This window comes from Halichoerus grypus, chromosome 1, assembly GCF_964656455.1.
Source record: "Halichoerus grypus chromosome 1, mHalGry1.hap1.1, whole genome shotgun sequence".
Classification (NCBI taxonomy): domain Eukaryota; kingdom Metazoa; phylum Chordata; class Mammalia; order Carnivora; family Phocidae; genus Halichoerus; species Halichoerus grypus.
The window spans coordinates 140,234,618-140,252,058 of NC_135712.1; the positions used below are offsets into that span (position 1 = coordinate 140,234,618).

Consider the following 17,441-nt stretch of genomic DNA (forward strand, 5'->3'; position numbering starts at 1 on the left):
ATAAAGGAACAGGATGATTCATTCCGTTCTCCAAAGGCGGACGTGGAGGGAGGGGCTTGGCCGTGAACCTAGTCGCCACGTGAGGCGCACTCCCAAAGGCCCACAGCTTCCGCTCTGGTCTCCGCAGACCCGAGTTTGCAAGCAGGTGCTCACGGTTCTTCCCAAGCCAGGCTGCGCGCGTCTGAAACAGTCCCGCCTCCAAGGCACGCGAGGTCACGCCCCCTTCCCGGTCATTCCCTGGGAGATGTCCGTTCCCCTTCAGTTACAGGCTTCGGGGAGGGGTCAGGAGAGCGCAGGCGCAATGGGCGGCGGAAGTAGCGAGTAGGGAAATAAGAAGGAAGGAAAGAGGCCTGCCGCGCTTTGCGGAGGGCACTGCGCTCCTCCTCCACCGCCTCTTCCTACCGCGGGAAGCTCCGGGCGGCCGCACGTGCCGCCCAGCCCAGGCTCCTCCCCTCCCTTCCCCCCCCGCCCGGGAGCGGCCGGGAGCTGCTTTCCTCCGCCCGCCGAGATGGCGCTCGACCCCGCAGGTACGGGGGCGGGACGCGGGGGTTGCTGAGGAGTCACGGGCCGGCTCCCTAACCGCGGCTCTGCGGTTGGGGGCCGGCCTGGGAAGGGGGCCGAGCGCTGAGGTTGCACCGCTTTCGCAGACGTCCGCTCACGCCCGGCCGGCCTGCCGCCTTAGGGTTTCTGGCAGCCCCAACTTCTTCCCTGCAGTCTTCGGTCTTCTTCCCGCTCCTTGGGGTTCGGGTTAGGTGAAAGGCTTGGCTTTGCTGTATAAGCTCTCGTCCATTTGTGGCTTACACACATTTCCTTCTTAACGCGACTGGTCTCTTCATCTTTTTCGCCCCTCTGGGGCACTGATTCCTTTAAGTATCTGTAATCTAACTTAAAAGCGGTAATCCAAAAGACCCATCATTGTGGCAAGAGTCCGTTTCTTGAGAAAGGATCCCCAAGGTTTTGATCAACGTTATTTTAACTTTAGTGTTTCCACCCCACTTGCATTTGCAGCGGTAGTTTCAGTTTCCCTCGAATTCCTGTCCTTACAGAAGCTCACCGGCGGTGTCCTTGCTTTAAGGTATTTATGTTACGGAAGCTCACCTGAGGTATCTTTATAGGGTATTCATGTAAATATAGGGAACTTCATTTTTGAAGGGAATGGTGATTGGTCTAGTCCACTCCCTTCATTTTATGAATATGGAAACTTGAGGCATTGGGAGGAGTAGTAATGGCTTCAAACCTTTGGAGATTCAGAAATGGAAAAGTCACTTTGGTGGCCCTCAAGGAGAGCGGAAAGTGTAGGTAGCCAACAAGTAATACTATTTATTGAACGCTTTATTATCAAGCGAAGTATTCTCAGTTGTCCAACAATAGTGTGTGGTGTGGTAGATAGTATTATCTCCCTCTTACGGATTAGGAAACAGGTGGAGAGAGGATCAGGGACTACTCTAAAGCATAAAATAATTTCTGGAACACCTAATAATCATACCAATATTGGGCCAGGTGGTTGGATTAGACTTTATGAGGCAGTTAACAATTGATCTGGGCTTTAAAGGATAATTTCCAGTGGTTGGAGTTGGAGAAGAGGCGGCAGAATGAGGAAGTGTATGGGCAGTAAAGTGCACTGTGTGATGTTTGGTCGCAGGGTGTAAATAAGGGGTGGGTAAGGAAAATTAGAAAGTGGATTAAGGCCCATTACAATAGCGCCACACCCAGCGTGGAGCCCATAGTGGGGCTTGAACTCACAACCTGAGATGGAGACTTGAGCTGAGATCAAGAGTTGGAAACTCAAGCGACTGAGCCACCCAGGTGCCCCATAGTTCTAGTATTTTGAGCTGAAAGGGATATTCAAAGCAGTCTCATACAAATGAGGAAACGGACACAGAGAGAGGTCAAAGACTTTCAAATGTCTATATTCTTGAATTTAGATCCACGAGAAAATTTAGAAAAAAATCATACTTGCCGTCTCCACTTTTTTTTTTTTTTAAAGATTTTATTTATTTATTTGACAGAGAGCCCGAGAGCACAAGCAGGGGGAGCAGCAGAGGAAGAGAGAGAAGCAGGCTCCCAGCTGAGCAGGGAGCTGGACGTGGGGCTTGATCCCAGGACCCTGGGATCATGACCTGAGCTGGTCAGCAGGCGCTCAACTGACTGAGCCACCCAGGTGCCCCATTTACTTTTTTACTGTCGAGTTACTCTTAACCCACTCAAATCTTGTGGTATGCCCAAGGCTACCCAGCTAATTGCTGGTAGAGTCAAGGCTGGAATAGAACTCCATAATTCATTTCCAGGCCAGTGTTACAGACCATGCCTCTGTTGGAGTATTTATTGATTAAACAAATACATGCCCGTTACATGTCACAAGCATACAGTGTTAGAAGAAAGAAGACAGCCCACCCCTATGCCCCCATATACATTTTGCCGGATTATGATAAACATGACAGTAGGTGGTGAAGAGAGGACTACCTCCGAGTGACCAGTGAAGAGCTCTATGAGGAAGTGTTGTTTGAATTGGAAATCTGAAGGACAAGATGAAGTAGCAATATGAAGAGGTAGGGAAAAAGTATGCCAGGCAGTCCGAAGTAGCAAATGCTTAAACCTTTGCCTGGAATGAAGGTCAGAGTGGTGGAGCTCCGTAAGGGAAGATGTTGGGAAAGTAGGCAGGCGCTTGATGCTGCAGGGCCTTGAAGGCTCTGATAAGAAAGCATTTGGAGGCTTCTAAAGAGGGCAGTGACATAAATTATGTCTTTACTACCCTGACTGCAGTGGTAGCACGCACTATGGAGGGGTCCTGAGTGGAAGCAGGGAGACAGGTTAAGAGATGGTGGCAGTAGTCCAGGCCAAATATGTTAGTATCTTAGCCTGGAATGGTATTAGAAAAGCTGGAAAAGAATATAAAGCTTATTCGGTTGATGTTTTGGAGGAGCAGTTGAGCTGCTGTTGCATTGAATAAAGGTGGTGAGGGAAAGGGAGGCATTAAGGATAATTAGTAGGTTTTTTACCAACTGGGTGGCTCGTGATGGTCAAATCTAACAGTATGATCATTGGAAACTTGATAAAAGCAGGGATGGAAGCAAGATTGAATGGGAAGGAAGAAAGTGGAGTCAGCAAGTTGGAAGTTTTAAATTTTTCTTATCTGTTTAAATTCCGGAATAAAAATATTAAAGCCAGTTTTGTGTTTTTTTAACTTCATTTTTGTTTGGTTCCTGAGTTGAAGCATAGGTTCACATTTTGATATTTCTCTTGCTTTTTATACAGTGGTATATGCCCATACTAGTAGTTACATCAAATGAGGTTTATATAGCAAAGTCTCTTTTCCACTGGTTTATGTTAGATTTTTAAAAATCTTTTATTAAGTTTTTAATTTTAATTCCAGTATAGTTGACACAGTGTTATATTAGTTCCAGGTGTACACTATAGTGATTCAGCAATTCTGTGCATTACCCAGTGCTCATCAGGATAAGTGTACTCTTTAATCCCTATCACCTGTTTCATCCATTCCTCCACCTACCTCTGGTAACCGTATGTTTGTTCTCTGTAGTTGAGTCTGTTTCTTCATTTGTCTGTTTCTCTCTTTTTTTTCTTTTTTGCTTGTTTTGTTTCCTAAATTCCACATGAGTGAAATCATATGGTATTTGTCTTTCTCTGACTGACTTATTTTGCTTACCATTATACTCTCTAGCTCCATCCATGTCGTCCCAAATGGCAAGATTTCATTCTTTTTTATGGTTGAATAATATTCCATTGTGTATGTATATACCACATCTTCTTTATCCATTCATCTATTGATGGACAGTTGGGCTGCTTCCATAATTTGGCTATTGTAAATAATGCTGCTGGAAACATAGGGGTGCATGTATCCCTTTGAATTAGTGTTTTTTGAATTTTTTGGGTAAATACCTCGTAGTGTGATTGCTGGATTGTAGGGTAATTCTATTCTTAAGTTTTGGAGGAATCTCTGTACTGTTTTCTACAGTGGCTGCACCAGTTTGCATTCCCACCAACAGTGCATGAGGGTTCCTTTTTCTCCACATCCTCTCCAACACTTGTTTCATGTGTTTTGATTTTAGCCATTTTGACAGGTATGAGGTGATGTCTTATTGTAGTTTTGTTTGCATTTCCCTGATGATGAGTGATGTTGAGCATCTTTTCACGTGTCTGTTGGCCATTTGGATGTCTTTGGAAAAATGTCTATTCATGTCTTCTGCCTATTTTTTTAATTGGATTATTTGGTTTTTTGGTGTTGAGTTGTATGAGTTCTTTATATACTTTGGATATTAAACCCTTATCAGATGTGTCATTTGCAAATATCTTCTCCCATTCAGTAGGTTGCCTTCACTGGTTTATGTTAGATTTTTAAAGATCTTTATGCAAGTTTGATCTAACTAACTTTGTAGGGTCCATTTTTCTCAAGAAACTCTGAACTCAGCATTGAAATGCAGGTTATATACTTTTCTATGTAGTTTTATTGAAACTATTTTTCTTTTTGTTAATGTAGAGGTAATAAGGGCACTCTGTACATTTTTCAGCTGTAATTATGTTCATTATTTTCGCTTACTATTTGAATGCAGAGAGAAAAGCTGGAGGGAGTCCACAACACCCAAGAAAAGTGGCTGTGGAAAGAGAGTAATATTTGTAAAAACTACTCGTATGTGGGTTGTTCTCCCGGATATTCAGATTTAATTCACTAAGCCTCTGACATTTTAAATAGTCCATAGACAGTTCTAATATGCAAATAGAGTAGAGGAGGAACCACTGTTCTGAACTCTTCCACTTTTATTGACTTATTCTTCAGCTTTGTTTTCTTATCAGTCTAATCTTCCTATTTCCAGAGAAAATTATCCCTACATTTTTAGCCATGAATGGGACCTTTGATGGCATAATAATGGTTCAGAAATATACAGTATAGCACATTCTTGTATAATAGAACTTAAGCATAGTCTAGTCCAATTTATATTTGCCAATTTAGAACCCCTTCTACAAGTATTGTATATTTTAAGGATCTAGTCAGACTTAAGTGATTGCAAATTTAAATGGTTGTGTATTTTGAATGCATAACACATGATCACCTATAGGAACAATTTTAAAAGTGGTGCTTGTTAAAGTAGAATTTTCAAAAAGGTAAAATTATTACTCATGCAAATACAAAATGAACATGTGTTGAAGATTTTCTTCAACTCATTAATTAGGGAAGCAGTAAAATGTAAAACAGTCCAAAAGCATTTGAGAAACTAGATGCATAGACAGTTTCATAGATTACTTGCTTAGATAAAAGAAATATGGTTAGTTTACAACAGGACCATATACTGTAATCTTTGGGGTTATCTTTTCCACTGGTCAGAAATTATGTCTGTCTTTATTCAACAAAGTTCTAGACATTAACCTCCTCCTGTAACAAGTTATAAAAGGGCCTGGTAATGGAAAGTCAAGCCCAGGGCTGTACTGAAAGAACACCCAGTTATTCCTTTGCTATTTCCAGACTCCAGAGAATTTTCCAACCTGATTATATTCCCAGAAGACAACTTACAGAAACCTGGGCCTGATAATTTTGATTACTTTCTGTAATAACCAAAAGAGATTCCTTTTTTCCTTTTTTTTTCTTGTACCATTCCCTCTTTTAGCAGGGTGGCTAGCTCCCCTTTCCTCATCCATTAGTGTGCATTTGTTCTCTACTTTTGCGTGATGGAGCGCTAGCAGCAGAGAGGTTTCCTTAATCAAATGTGTGTGTCCCTCTAATGGTGTTTTCCAGAAATCTAAGTAGGGGAGGAAGATGGGACAGCGAGGGCTCAGGGGATGGAAAGTGGAGTCAGGAATTTCACGACATCCCTTGAGTAGATGTTGAAGGTGTGTCTTGGGAGGGTGTCCTCATGGCAGTTCTCTGAGTATTTGAATGATAGGGATTCTTTTAGTGGTTCCTGTGGGCATGTAGGTAGATTAGCTTTAGGGGTACTAGCACTTAACTCAATTCACTGGAGGTTTTTAAGTTAGACATCTAAACAGATTTGAAGACTTTTCTGAGCACTGTGTAATTAATATATAAAAGGTTATGTAGCTGATTAGAAAAATTTTGATTTTATTCTTCTATAGCTCTATAGTATCAGACATAGATTACATTTGTAGTTCAGAGCTAAAAATCTGTTTAACTTGTAAATTTTACATATTTCTAAACTCGAAGTATATTTGTTATAGGAGTTATGAATCATGAATCATGAAATGTTTTGTCAACCAGGTCAAGGAGTTTGAATTTTATCCTGAGAACAATGGGAAGATGCTGCAGATTTTTAGGCAAATAGAACTTTCCTTCATTTTCTGTTTATCTGACTTTTCATCAGATCCGGGTTATTTGTTCTCAGCAGAATACTGCCTAAGTGGTGATGTATCTTTCTCTTGGTATCATATCTGGAGGCACATAATGTTTGTTTCTCATAGGTGATATTAATTTTGATCACAAGGGCTTTGTCCCATTTCTTTGTTTTTCCTCTCGCCATTAATTAGTAATCTGTGGGAAGACCATTTAAGACTAGGCAAATACCCATTCCTCATCAAAAAATTCCCCTTTGATGTGGTATCCATTGATGATTTTTGCCTGATTCAGTCTTTCCTACTATGGTTGCAGAATGACGATTTTCTGCCTCCAGCATTCTCTCCACATTTATTAGATGGTTGTTGACATTTCGATATAAGCCAGAGACTATTTTGTTTCTTGTTTATTTATTTATAGATTTATTATAGATGTGCACTCATGAATTCCTATTTTTCCACTGGTTTATAATTTGTTACTGTATGTAATTTGGTGCTCACATTTTCCCAGATTTAGCCAGTGAGAGAGTTCCTTCAAACTAACTTCTGGGTCCTTGTGATATGTTCCCGTCCTTTTTTGGAGCATTTCCTTTTTTTCTCACACAAGGTGTTTCTGGTTCATCTTGTACCTGTTCTGGCCCATCCATAGAATTCGTCTTCTGACAAACCCTGGTTCCTTTATTTGGGCATGACATTACAGAACAAGGTCTGAGGACCATTGGATGTTTCACATGCAGGTTTATGAATGGCATGCTCTTAGGGAAAAACCTGTGAGGGACTGAGGGGAACAGGAAAGGGAAGGGGAGGAAGCTGAGCAAGGATGTGGTTTCAGGGAAGGCTGGTCTCAACCTGATCAGCTCTGGTGCACCACAAAGTGCAGGCTTGTCCCACTCTGGAGGCAAGGGCACTGGGCTTTTGTGCCCTCTGTCAGTCCTTGCCCACTGCAGGAGATGGGAGAGGGGCAGCAGGAAGGAAAGCTAGAATGTGCTACCGTGGCCAGGGGCAGTCCTGAAGAGGTTGCAGGGGTGAATGCTTCTGCATTCTGCTGTGGGGGGAGGGGGGGTGGGAATTCCAGCTTTGTCCTAAAAATCATTTATCGGAAGCTTCTAGGAACCTTTGTTCAGGTAGTGAGAGTTTGGATAGTGGTAGGTCAGGTAGGAAGGGCTACTTGCACAAATACATAAATACGCACAGGTGTGTGTACTGGCTCCAGGTGTGAACATCATGGGCTTGTGGTAATGACATTGGCCCAAGATATACCTAACATCTGCCAAACTGTGCGTTGTTTTTTTTTTCCTCTAGGTCATTTGACATGCTGTTCTTTCTTTTTAGAATTTTCCCTCTCTTCCCTATCCCCAAATCTAATTCTTGTTCATTTTTCACACCTCACTTTAGAATCGTTTACATAGGACGCTTTCCCTGATTGTTACCACCCCACAATCTTTCAAAAAACAATTTTAAAATTATTTGAGATTTTTAAAAACTACCAAAATGTCATATAACCTGGGTATAGAGTTTTTCATTCTAGACCTAGAGTTTTTTTCCTTGAGAAATAAGGTGAAACTTACAGATGTGATTTGTCTGTATGTGTCCAATGATTTGAGAGAGGAAGAAAAGCATCGTGTGGAGAATGAGATTATTTACCTGTGTAGTAAACAGTAAATATTTCTCATATGATTTCACCTCTTTAAGTTTATCAGAGACTAGATGATTAGAGAAGATAAACCAGTTAATTACATCTAGACGATAAGAGATTGCCCACCAATGGGGGGAGAGCACTGTCCTGTTATGGAAATAGCACCCAATTGAATTGGGAAATTAGTAATGATATCTTCTTGTTTTAGACTTTGCCATTAACCTTAGGCCCAATTCTAAATGGCATAATCTCAGGTTTGAGGATGAGGGGTAGGGAGAGTAAGGTTTATCAGATAACTGTAAAAGCTGCTTTTTTTTTTTTTTTTTTTTTTTTAAGATTTTATTTATTTGACAGAGAGGGAGAGCAGCAGAGAGAGGGAGAAGCAGGCCCCCTGCAGAGCAGGGAGCCCAACTTGGGGCTCGATCCCAGGACCCCGGGATCATGACCTAAGCCAGAGGCAGCCGCTTAACCGACTGAGCCACCCAGGTGCCCCTGAAAGCTGCTTTAAGCCTTAAACTTTTATGATTTTTAAATACTTGCAGTTGGTCTCAAGGGATTCTTGACTCAGCACAGAAGTTTATGTTCCATTGGCTGGATGAATATCCTTATTTTTGTATAAGGGTTTTAATAGCATATGTGTAGAATTCCCTAAGTTTATAGTTGTCAAAAAATACTACCTTTTACTTGATATAAGTGGATCAAACAAAACTGCCCAAATAAGAACACTGATGCCCAAATTAACCTTCTCCCCCACTAGCTCCAATTGTATTTTAACATTTTTAAGTAAAGAGATTGAGGGGAAAATTTTTTTAGGCATGGTATTTAATATCCTGCATTGTGTTTTTGCTGACGAACTGTTACTGGGAATTTTTTGTGTTTTTGTTTTTGTTCTTACAGATCAAAGGATATGTTAATTAAGCATGAAGAATTAAAATACTAAATTTCAGTGGGGCACCTGGGTGTCTCAGATGGTTGGGCGTCTGCCTTAGGCTCAGGTCCTGGTCCCAGGGTCCTGGGATGGAGCCCCACATCGGGCTCCTGCCTCAGCAGGGGGCCTGCTTCTCCCTCTCCCTCTGCTCATGCTCTCTCTCTCTCTCTCTGTGTCTCAAATGAATAAATAAAATCTTAAAAAAAATACTGAGTTTCAAATGTTTATGCGGCAGAATAAGGAACTAGCTTGCTTTACTCATCATTGTGTAGACAAGCCCTAGCATGGTGACTGATACGTAGTAGGTGCCTAATATCTGTTAACAGAATGAATATCTATAATTATCAAATATTGAAACACTGTTAATCATGGGTCATTTATTAAACTGTTTGAGTGTGTATTTACCATGTGCCAGCAGTTAAAGGGAATTAAGAGATAAATTAGATATGGTCTCAGACCTCATTAAATTTAAGTTTCATGCAGCATTCCTTGATTTAGCGACATATTAGAATTATTTGAGGAGCTTTTAAAAATACCAATGCCTGGGTTTATCCCAGCATTTCTGATTTAACTGGTCTGGGTGGTGCCCAGACATCATAATTTTATCAAGCCCTCTCAGGTGCTTATTAGGTGCAGCCAGAATTGAGAATTTCTGGTACCAAAATCTGTCTTAGTCTCTTTGGCCTGCCATAACAGCATACCATAGACTGAGTGGCTTAAACAACAGGTATTTATTTTCCCAGTTCTGGAGGCCGGAATGTCCAAGCTCAAGGTGCTGGCCAGTTTGGTTGCTGATTCTTCTTATAAGACCACCTGTCAGATTAGGGCTCTACCCATATGATCTCCTTTAACACTTAATTGCTTCTCCAAATAAAGTCATATTAAGGTTTAGAGCTTCAGTATGAAGTGGAGTGGGGGAGGGGGACAAAGATTCAGTTCGTGGCAACCACTGATCTATCAGGAGAAGAAGATTGCACAGATGGTGTGATGTGATGTGTTAAGTCCAGAATCAGTTAGAGCCATAGCATTGGTGTACACAAAATCTTGGGCTTAAAGGACGAGAAAGCACTTTCAGAGAGAACTTGGGGATGGAACAAGTGTTTGATTTTAAATCGGTGGACTTTGATAAGAAAATAAGAGGTAGAAAATGGTAAATAAGGGCAGAAGATTGAGCTGGAGTTTGACTTTACAGTTACTTGCTGGGTAATGTTGCAAGATTGCTTTGAGTTTTCTGAGCCCCCCCACTACTTTATAATATCTTGTGTGTGGTGATGTTTGTAAAACAATTCCTTCTACCGCATCTCCCTTCCTTCTTTAAATATTTATTGGTTGCTTTTGTGTACTGTATAAATGTAAGCTGATTATTTTAGGTAAGGAGGATAACATAACCACCAGGATGGCAGAATGAAGATTTAAATTGTTGAAATTTTTAAGTTGAAATCGTGGTGCTGGTGGGACTTGGAAATTGCCAATAGACACCTGAAAATATGGGCAGAGTAGATTTGGAGCTGGAAATAAGCCCTGAGAACATGGCATAATCAGCAGCATCTTTAAAGGTAGAACCTTGTGGGGTTGCCACAGGAGGAATAGGAGCAGATCTTACCTTGGAATCGTTTATGCTTTTTCTAGTATTATTGCATTTGTTCAGAATATTTTTGAGACTCCTTTAGGATTTGCCTTCAGCCAGTACGGTCCATTCATCTCAATATCCTCATTTTTAGCACATTTTTTGTGTAGGAGGTGAACTTGAATTTCAGCCAAGGTTAGCCAGGGGCAATCTGGTGAAGGTGGTAGATGATCATCCTGGGAAATGCCCCTCCCCCAGAAAAGTTGTATTATGGAACTGGTTTTCATGTTAACGCACACTGACTGAAGAAAGACGTGAGTGGTGTGAACAAAGTTTGACTCTTTGAAATAAGTGAATAACCTCTCAGTGTAAAAATAATTCCCCCACTCCATTACAAAGTGGCACATATTTTTTGAAGAAATGTTATGAAATATTGTAAGATGAAGGACAACTGGTGGAATAGAGTGGCCAAAAGCACTGAGAAACATTCATAGATTTGAGGATAGTCTACCATGTTCTAGATGTACATCAGAGAAAAATCAGGTCTGTATTGCTGAGAAGGCTTAGGCATGCTGTCTCTTATTTCTTTCTCAAATACCTGTTTCTGTCTCCCATAACACTGCTGATTTCCTGTTATATATCAATGGGAAGTTGTGCTTGTAGGAAAAGATAGTCTCAAAGTTTTACCAAGTAAAGTAAAAAAAAAAAAAAAAAGTAAAAAGTAAACCAACGGAGATTGCAGCACATTTCTTAAATTGGCATGTCTTCTTGTGTAAGTTGATTTCCTGCTTTGGTATACGTTTAGATTTGTTGTCCCCTTTTGGCCTCATCTTGGTTAAAGTAATGTGGGTGGGAGAGGAAGTTTTCACACCTAGCAATCTACAGAATCTGAGGTCCAAGAAATAGGTGCTTTTGGGAAATGGGCACATCTAGTGTGAACTAGGTGGTTATTAACAGTGAAAGCTGATAGGACAAAGTAGTTCAAATGAAGACTACTAGTGTGGGATATGGTATTTGACCCAGAAGCTAAGCACAAATAGGCACATCTACCTCACTGACGTGCTTTCCATATTTAGTTGAAGTTTGAGCTTATAAAAAAATTAAGATTGTTGCCAGTTGACCTAATACATGATGTTTACTTTCTTTGAAGGTATTTTTTCAGCCAGCTGACAAATGGCTTCTCTTGTGTTTTTTTTTTCTTTTAAATAATTTTCTCCATGCTAGAAATCAGAGAATCAGAATTCCATTTAACTTTCTGATAAAGAAAAAAATCTGAACAGTGAGTTTTTTATTTTGCCTGTGCTTCTGATACTTCTGAAACAATCTTAACTATCTAAGGGTTATTTCACACTTTGCATAACTTCAGAAGCTTATATAACCTTGTTTGCTGAAATCCCCTTAAATAAGCCACCACCCCCATGTGTGTGGTGTGTCATGGAAGAAGATTCGAGACCTGGGTTACATGATCTTGGCATTGCCGCTTTATCAGAGACTTGGGTTATTTCACCTCTGTGGGTCTCCACTTCTTTATCTGCAAAATGGAATCAAAGTACTTTACCTGGGAGGGCTGTTACACAGACTATGGGGCATTCATTGCCCTATCTTGAAGGCCTCATAGCCAGAGACAGCCCGGAATTTTTTTTGTGTGGGGGGGAAGGGTGCAGAATATCTCCTACTACTGATGTTTTTTCTTCTGGTTTTGTCAGTTCAAGTAAGGCTTGAAGGTAAGAATGTGAAAGGAGCACTATCTTCACTGTCTTAATTTTCCCAGCCTAAGTATCTCTGCCACCCACCCCCCTCTTCCTCATTTTATCATAGCAAGAAAGCACAAGCAAGCAGCAAGAACCTGAAAATCTGATCAAGAGCATCCCTATTTTTGTGCTGTTGAGGAGAACTGGAGGCTGCCTAGCTTCCTGGTGTGAAATGAAGCACTTACTGGAAATGTAGCAATTGAGAACACTGGTCTTTCTATGTTCCTGATACCATCTGCCTGGAGCCCTTCATTTCCAGGCTGTTGGTAGCTAGCTAGTAAAGAAGAGACCTAAAGATAGAAACTGTGGCTAATGAGAATACTGTTGCAAACTTACTGCAAGCATTTTTCTTGTTTTTCCTCCAGACTAAAGAGTAGCACCCTTCAAGAGCAAATACATTTAACTAGGAAGTTAAAAAAAAAGGGGGGGGGCATTATCTAATTAAGAATCAAATTAGTTAAATTAGAACATTTTCACTATTGAAACAAGGCATACCTTGCCCTTCCGGCCTCACGTCTTTCCAATGAAAGATTCTGTAATGTTCTGATTTGCTTCACTGTTATCTTTGTGGATTCATAGCAGGTGCTGTTGTCAGTAGACTTATCATCTACTACTGCCATCCTGCAAGAACACGTGAGCCCCAAAGCAAAATCTGAGCTAACAAATTCAGCCAGTGGAAAAGGTGAAAATTGACTTTCAGGTGATGATAGAATGTTGAGAAGTTAGAGCTTTGGAAATTTTCCCTGGTGGTGTTATCCTGATTCTTTATCTCAGTATAAATTCATGTGACTGTATAGTAGCAAACTCTCAAATTTTGATTTTTTTTTTTTTTTTGGCAGGTTCTTGTACAAATGTATAACATATATGCATCACATTGACTTTGAGAGAATCGTTCTGTAATTTAATGAATAGAAAGTATACTTTATTGATAATTGTGTTGAAGATAGTTTTGTAATATGTATAAAATCGTAATTTAATAATATTCAGTGGTTGATATGCTATCAAATGAGAGAATCTTTAGCAGAATTTATTTATATATTTTTAAGTCTGTTATTTCTGATTTAACATCAAGAGTTTGGAAAATCTAAATCTATATTCATGTGATTCTGGAATTGTTTTTTTTTTTGTTTTTTTTTTGCCCTAGGAGGTTTTAGAAGAATGATCAGAAGGAGTTTTTGCAAGCCATTTAAAAAAATGTGTTTAAATAGGAATTATAACCTAGAATTCATAAATAGGTAAATTTCTACTATAATTTCTTAAGGAAAAATAGTTCAATATTACACAGCTATGCCTGTATTTAAGGAACTGATTTGAAAAATTAGTGCTTTTGTTATCTAAGACCACTGCAAAGTTTATAGAGCAAAAGATACTCATCAGGACACATTATTAATAAGTTGTATAGATTAAAATTATATAAGTGAAGAGATAACATTTCGAAATTGATTTTATAAAATAGGTCAGTATATCACAGTGTTTCTTCTACTCATTAATTTGCATGTTAATAACTGATGCCCCGTATGATGTGTGCTGCAGACCAGGAGAAAAGAAGTATGTGGAGATAGTCCCCTGTTATATTATTTCCCTTCAAGTACACATCAGCTTTCCACTCCACAGGATGTCTTGCATCTGAAATTCACCATGTCCACAGATGAAGTCCTCTCCCACCTGGTGTTTTCTCTTGTGTTCCCTGTGTCAGTGAATGGCCACAGCATTTCCCTGGGAGCCAGAAAAACTGGGAGCCTTCTTTGAATCCTCTTTTCTTAGTCCCTGCAGGCCCTGTGAATCTCGTAGGGCCTCCCTCAAAGCTGCCCTTTTTCCTCCATCCATACTTCCAGTGCCTTCTATAAGCTCAGTGTCCTTTTTCCCATCTTACAGCAGCTCTGGCAAAGCTAAGGAGAAAGAGAAAGCATAAATAACTAGTTTAGGCCAGATTTCAGCAAACCATGGTCCAGGCAAAGTCTGGTAAGGCCTGTAAGCTATCAATGGTTAGTAACATTTGAAAATGTTACTAACCATTGATATACATGACAGAGTTTGTAGCCCGCAAAGCTTAAATATTCACAACTCTGGTCCTTAACTAGAAATAACTTGTTGAACCCTGGCATAGGCAATGAAAATTGGGATGCCACTATAGATATGGTAAAGAAAAAAATCATGTGAGTATCTTCATATCATTATTTGGAAAGTTTGATGAAATGGATAGTTTCCTTGAGAACTGTAAATTTACTAAAACTGCAACTGACTAAAGAATAAATAAAAAGCCCTTAGAAAATTAAATTAGTAGTTAAAACTCTGTGTCTGTCTGTCTCACACAGACATACTGAAGACCTAGGCCCTAATAGCTGGTGTATCAGTCAAGAGTTCAGAGACCACAGGGCTACTGTGTGTAGGTACGTACATGCAGACATTAAGGCCAGATACTAGGTCATGTGACTGCGGGAGCTAGTTGGGCAAGTCTGAAGTGTAGGGCAGGCCAGGCTATGGGGAAGAATGGCTATCAGCATTGGAACTCTTGGTTCTGAGCTGAAGCTGCAGTTTACAGAAGGAATTCTTTAGGAAAATCTCAGTTCTGTTCTTCAAGCTTTTCAGGCCCACCCAGATTATCTAGGATAATCTCTTTTACTTAAAATCAACTGAGAATAGACTTTAATCACATCTGCCAACTACCTTCCCAGCAATACCTGGATTAGTATTTGTTTGAATAACTGGAGACTATAGCCTAGCCAAGTTGATTCATAAAACTGACAATCACAGGTAGTTTCTACCAAACTTTAAAGGAACTGATAATGATCTTTATTTTATACAGAATGTTCCAGAGAATATAAGGGAAGAGATAGGTCCCTAGTTTATTTAAATAATGTAACTGTGATACCAAAGCAACACAGAAGAAAATCATAGGCAAATCTCAACATGAAGATAACTATAAAAATTCTAAACGGAATTTGAGCATCCAAAACAGAGGTGCTGTTAGTGTTCTACCCATCATTTTTCTAAAGGACATAGCCAGTAAGAATTTAAAAAGTAAGAGCAGAGCTGTCCCAGTGATTGTCTCCATAGAAATTAGAAGAGACTATGGCCAATTTATTAGAACTAATGAGAGTTAAGTGAGATTATGTTGGCTGTAAGGACAATATAAAAAGTTCAAGTGAAACCAGCAACAAATAATTACATGTTACTTATGAAAAGTTACCTTTACCAGTAGAAATAAATCTAATAAAAGATGAACAGTATCTTCAAGGAGAAAATTATAGACCTTTTTCTCTACTTAATTATTTAAAGTTATGTGTTAAAATCACCCATTATGAGTGCAGATGTTTATCCTGTTTTAAAGCTAATATATTATAAATTGAGGTAATATATGCAGTGAAGTTTATAGATTGTAAGTTTTGATAATGTATATGAGCAAATCAAGACATCCCCCAGAGAATACCCTTCTCAACTCCCATAGATAACCAGTGTTCTATTCTTCATCACCACCAAGTTTTTCATGTTCTAGAACCATGTAGTATTTATTCTTATGCCTGGCTTGTCCTCAACAGAGTTCTTGAGCTCCACCCATGTTGAGTGTATCGGTTGTTAGTTCTTTTGTATTGCTGAGTAGTATTCAGTTGAGCATTTAGGTTGTTTCCAATTTGGGGCTAGTATGAATGCTTGCATAAACAGACTTGTACAAGTCATTTTCTGGAAGTGTGTTGTCATTTACGTTGGGTGAATGAATACCTAGGAGTGGAAAGTAGGTTGGGTGTATATTTAACTATAACTTAACGATTAGCTTTTCAGAGAAGTTTATCTCTTCACACTCTTACCAGCAATAGATGAAAGTTCCAGTTGCTCCATGTTCTGACATTTGGTGTTGTCAGTATTTTTAATTTTAGTCATTCTTGTGGGTGTGAAATGGTATAATGGGGTTCATTTGCATTTTCTTAATGACTGATGATTTTGAACACCTGTTCATCTAAATATTTACAATTTGTGTATATTTTTGAGGAATCCATTCACACCTTTTGTCCCTTTTTTATTGGGTTTTTTATTTGGTTGTTTATACTTTGTTATTGATATGTAGGAGTTCTTTATATATGCTAAATTCAAGTCCTTTGTCAAATATATGTATGTATCTATATATATATATAGATATAGATCTGTACCTATTTTTTTAAAGATTTTATTTATTTGAGAGAGAGAGAGAGCAGGAGTGAGATGAGGGGCAGAGGGAGAGGCAGACTTCCCGCTGAGCAGGGAGCCCAGTGCGGTACTTGATCCCAGGACCCTGGGATCATGACCTGAGCCGAAGGCAGATGCTTAACTACTGAGCCACCCAGGTGCCCTGTACCTATTTCTGTACTATCTGTCTGTCTATCTACTGTGAACGCTTTCTCCTGGCTTGCCTTTTAATTTTCTTCATGGTGTTTTTCAATGAACAGATTTTATATTTGATGAAAATAAATTTATCTTTTTTTCTTCTGTTTAGTGCCTTTCTGTCTTCTTTAACAAAAAAAATCTTTGTCTACTCTGAGGAATTGAAGTTTTTTTTGGTTTAATAGTTTCAGTTTTTATATTTAGGTTTATGATCTGTGGCAACTTAGTTTTTGTGGGTACTGTGAAGTAGGAGATCAGGTTTAGGCTGATTTTTTTTCCCCCCTCCGTTTTTATCCAGGTCTACCACCATTTGTTGAAAATGCTTTTATTGGGTGCCTGGGTGGCTCATTCGGTTAAGCATCTGCCTTTGGCTCAGGTCATGATCTCAGGGACCTGGGATCGAGTCCCACGTCGGGCTCCCTGCTCAGCAAGGAGTCTGCTTCTCTCTCTCTGCCCCTCCTCCCTGCTTGTGCCCTCTCTCTTTTTCTCTTTCTCGCTTTCTCAAATAAATAACTAAAATATTTTAAAAATATTGCTTTTATTTCTTCATTCAGTAACCTTGGTGAATCTGTCAAAATAAAGTGACTGTATATAGGTGGAAACATTTCTGGACTCTATTTTGTTACATGAATCCATTTGTTTATCCTAATTATACCAGTACTACACCACTTTGATTGCTGTAGCTTTGTAGTGAGACTTGCAATCACTTGAAATCAGGTAGTGTAAGTCATCCAAATTTGTTCTTCTATTTTAATGTTGTTTTGGTTATTCTAGGTCCTTTATTCTTAGACATTTTTAAGCTTTTTAAAATTATAACTTTGTTTTGAAATAGTTTAATGCATCAAGCTGCAAAACATGGCAGTTTTTATGTTCCTTTTCTCCAGCTTTTCCTAATGATACTGTCTC

At 39.5% G+C, this 17,441-nt stretch overlaps 1 protein-coding gene across 1 annotated transcript in view; it reads left to right on the forward strand.

Moving 5' to 3' along the window:
* The first annotated feature begins 301 nt into the window (after positions 1-301).
* CMC1 (C-X9-C motif containing 1) overlaps positions 302-17,441 on the forward strand; it is an 82,776-nt gene continuing 65,636 nt past the window's right edge. Inside the window, exon 1 of the mRNA XM_036093027.2 lies at positions 302-527. Coding sequence (XP_035948920.1) covers positions 509-527 — 19 coding nt within the window. The 5' untranslated portion in view covers positions 302-508. The remainder of the gene's footprint in view (positions 528-17,441) is intronic.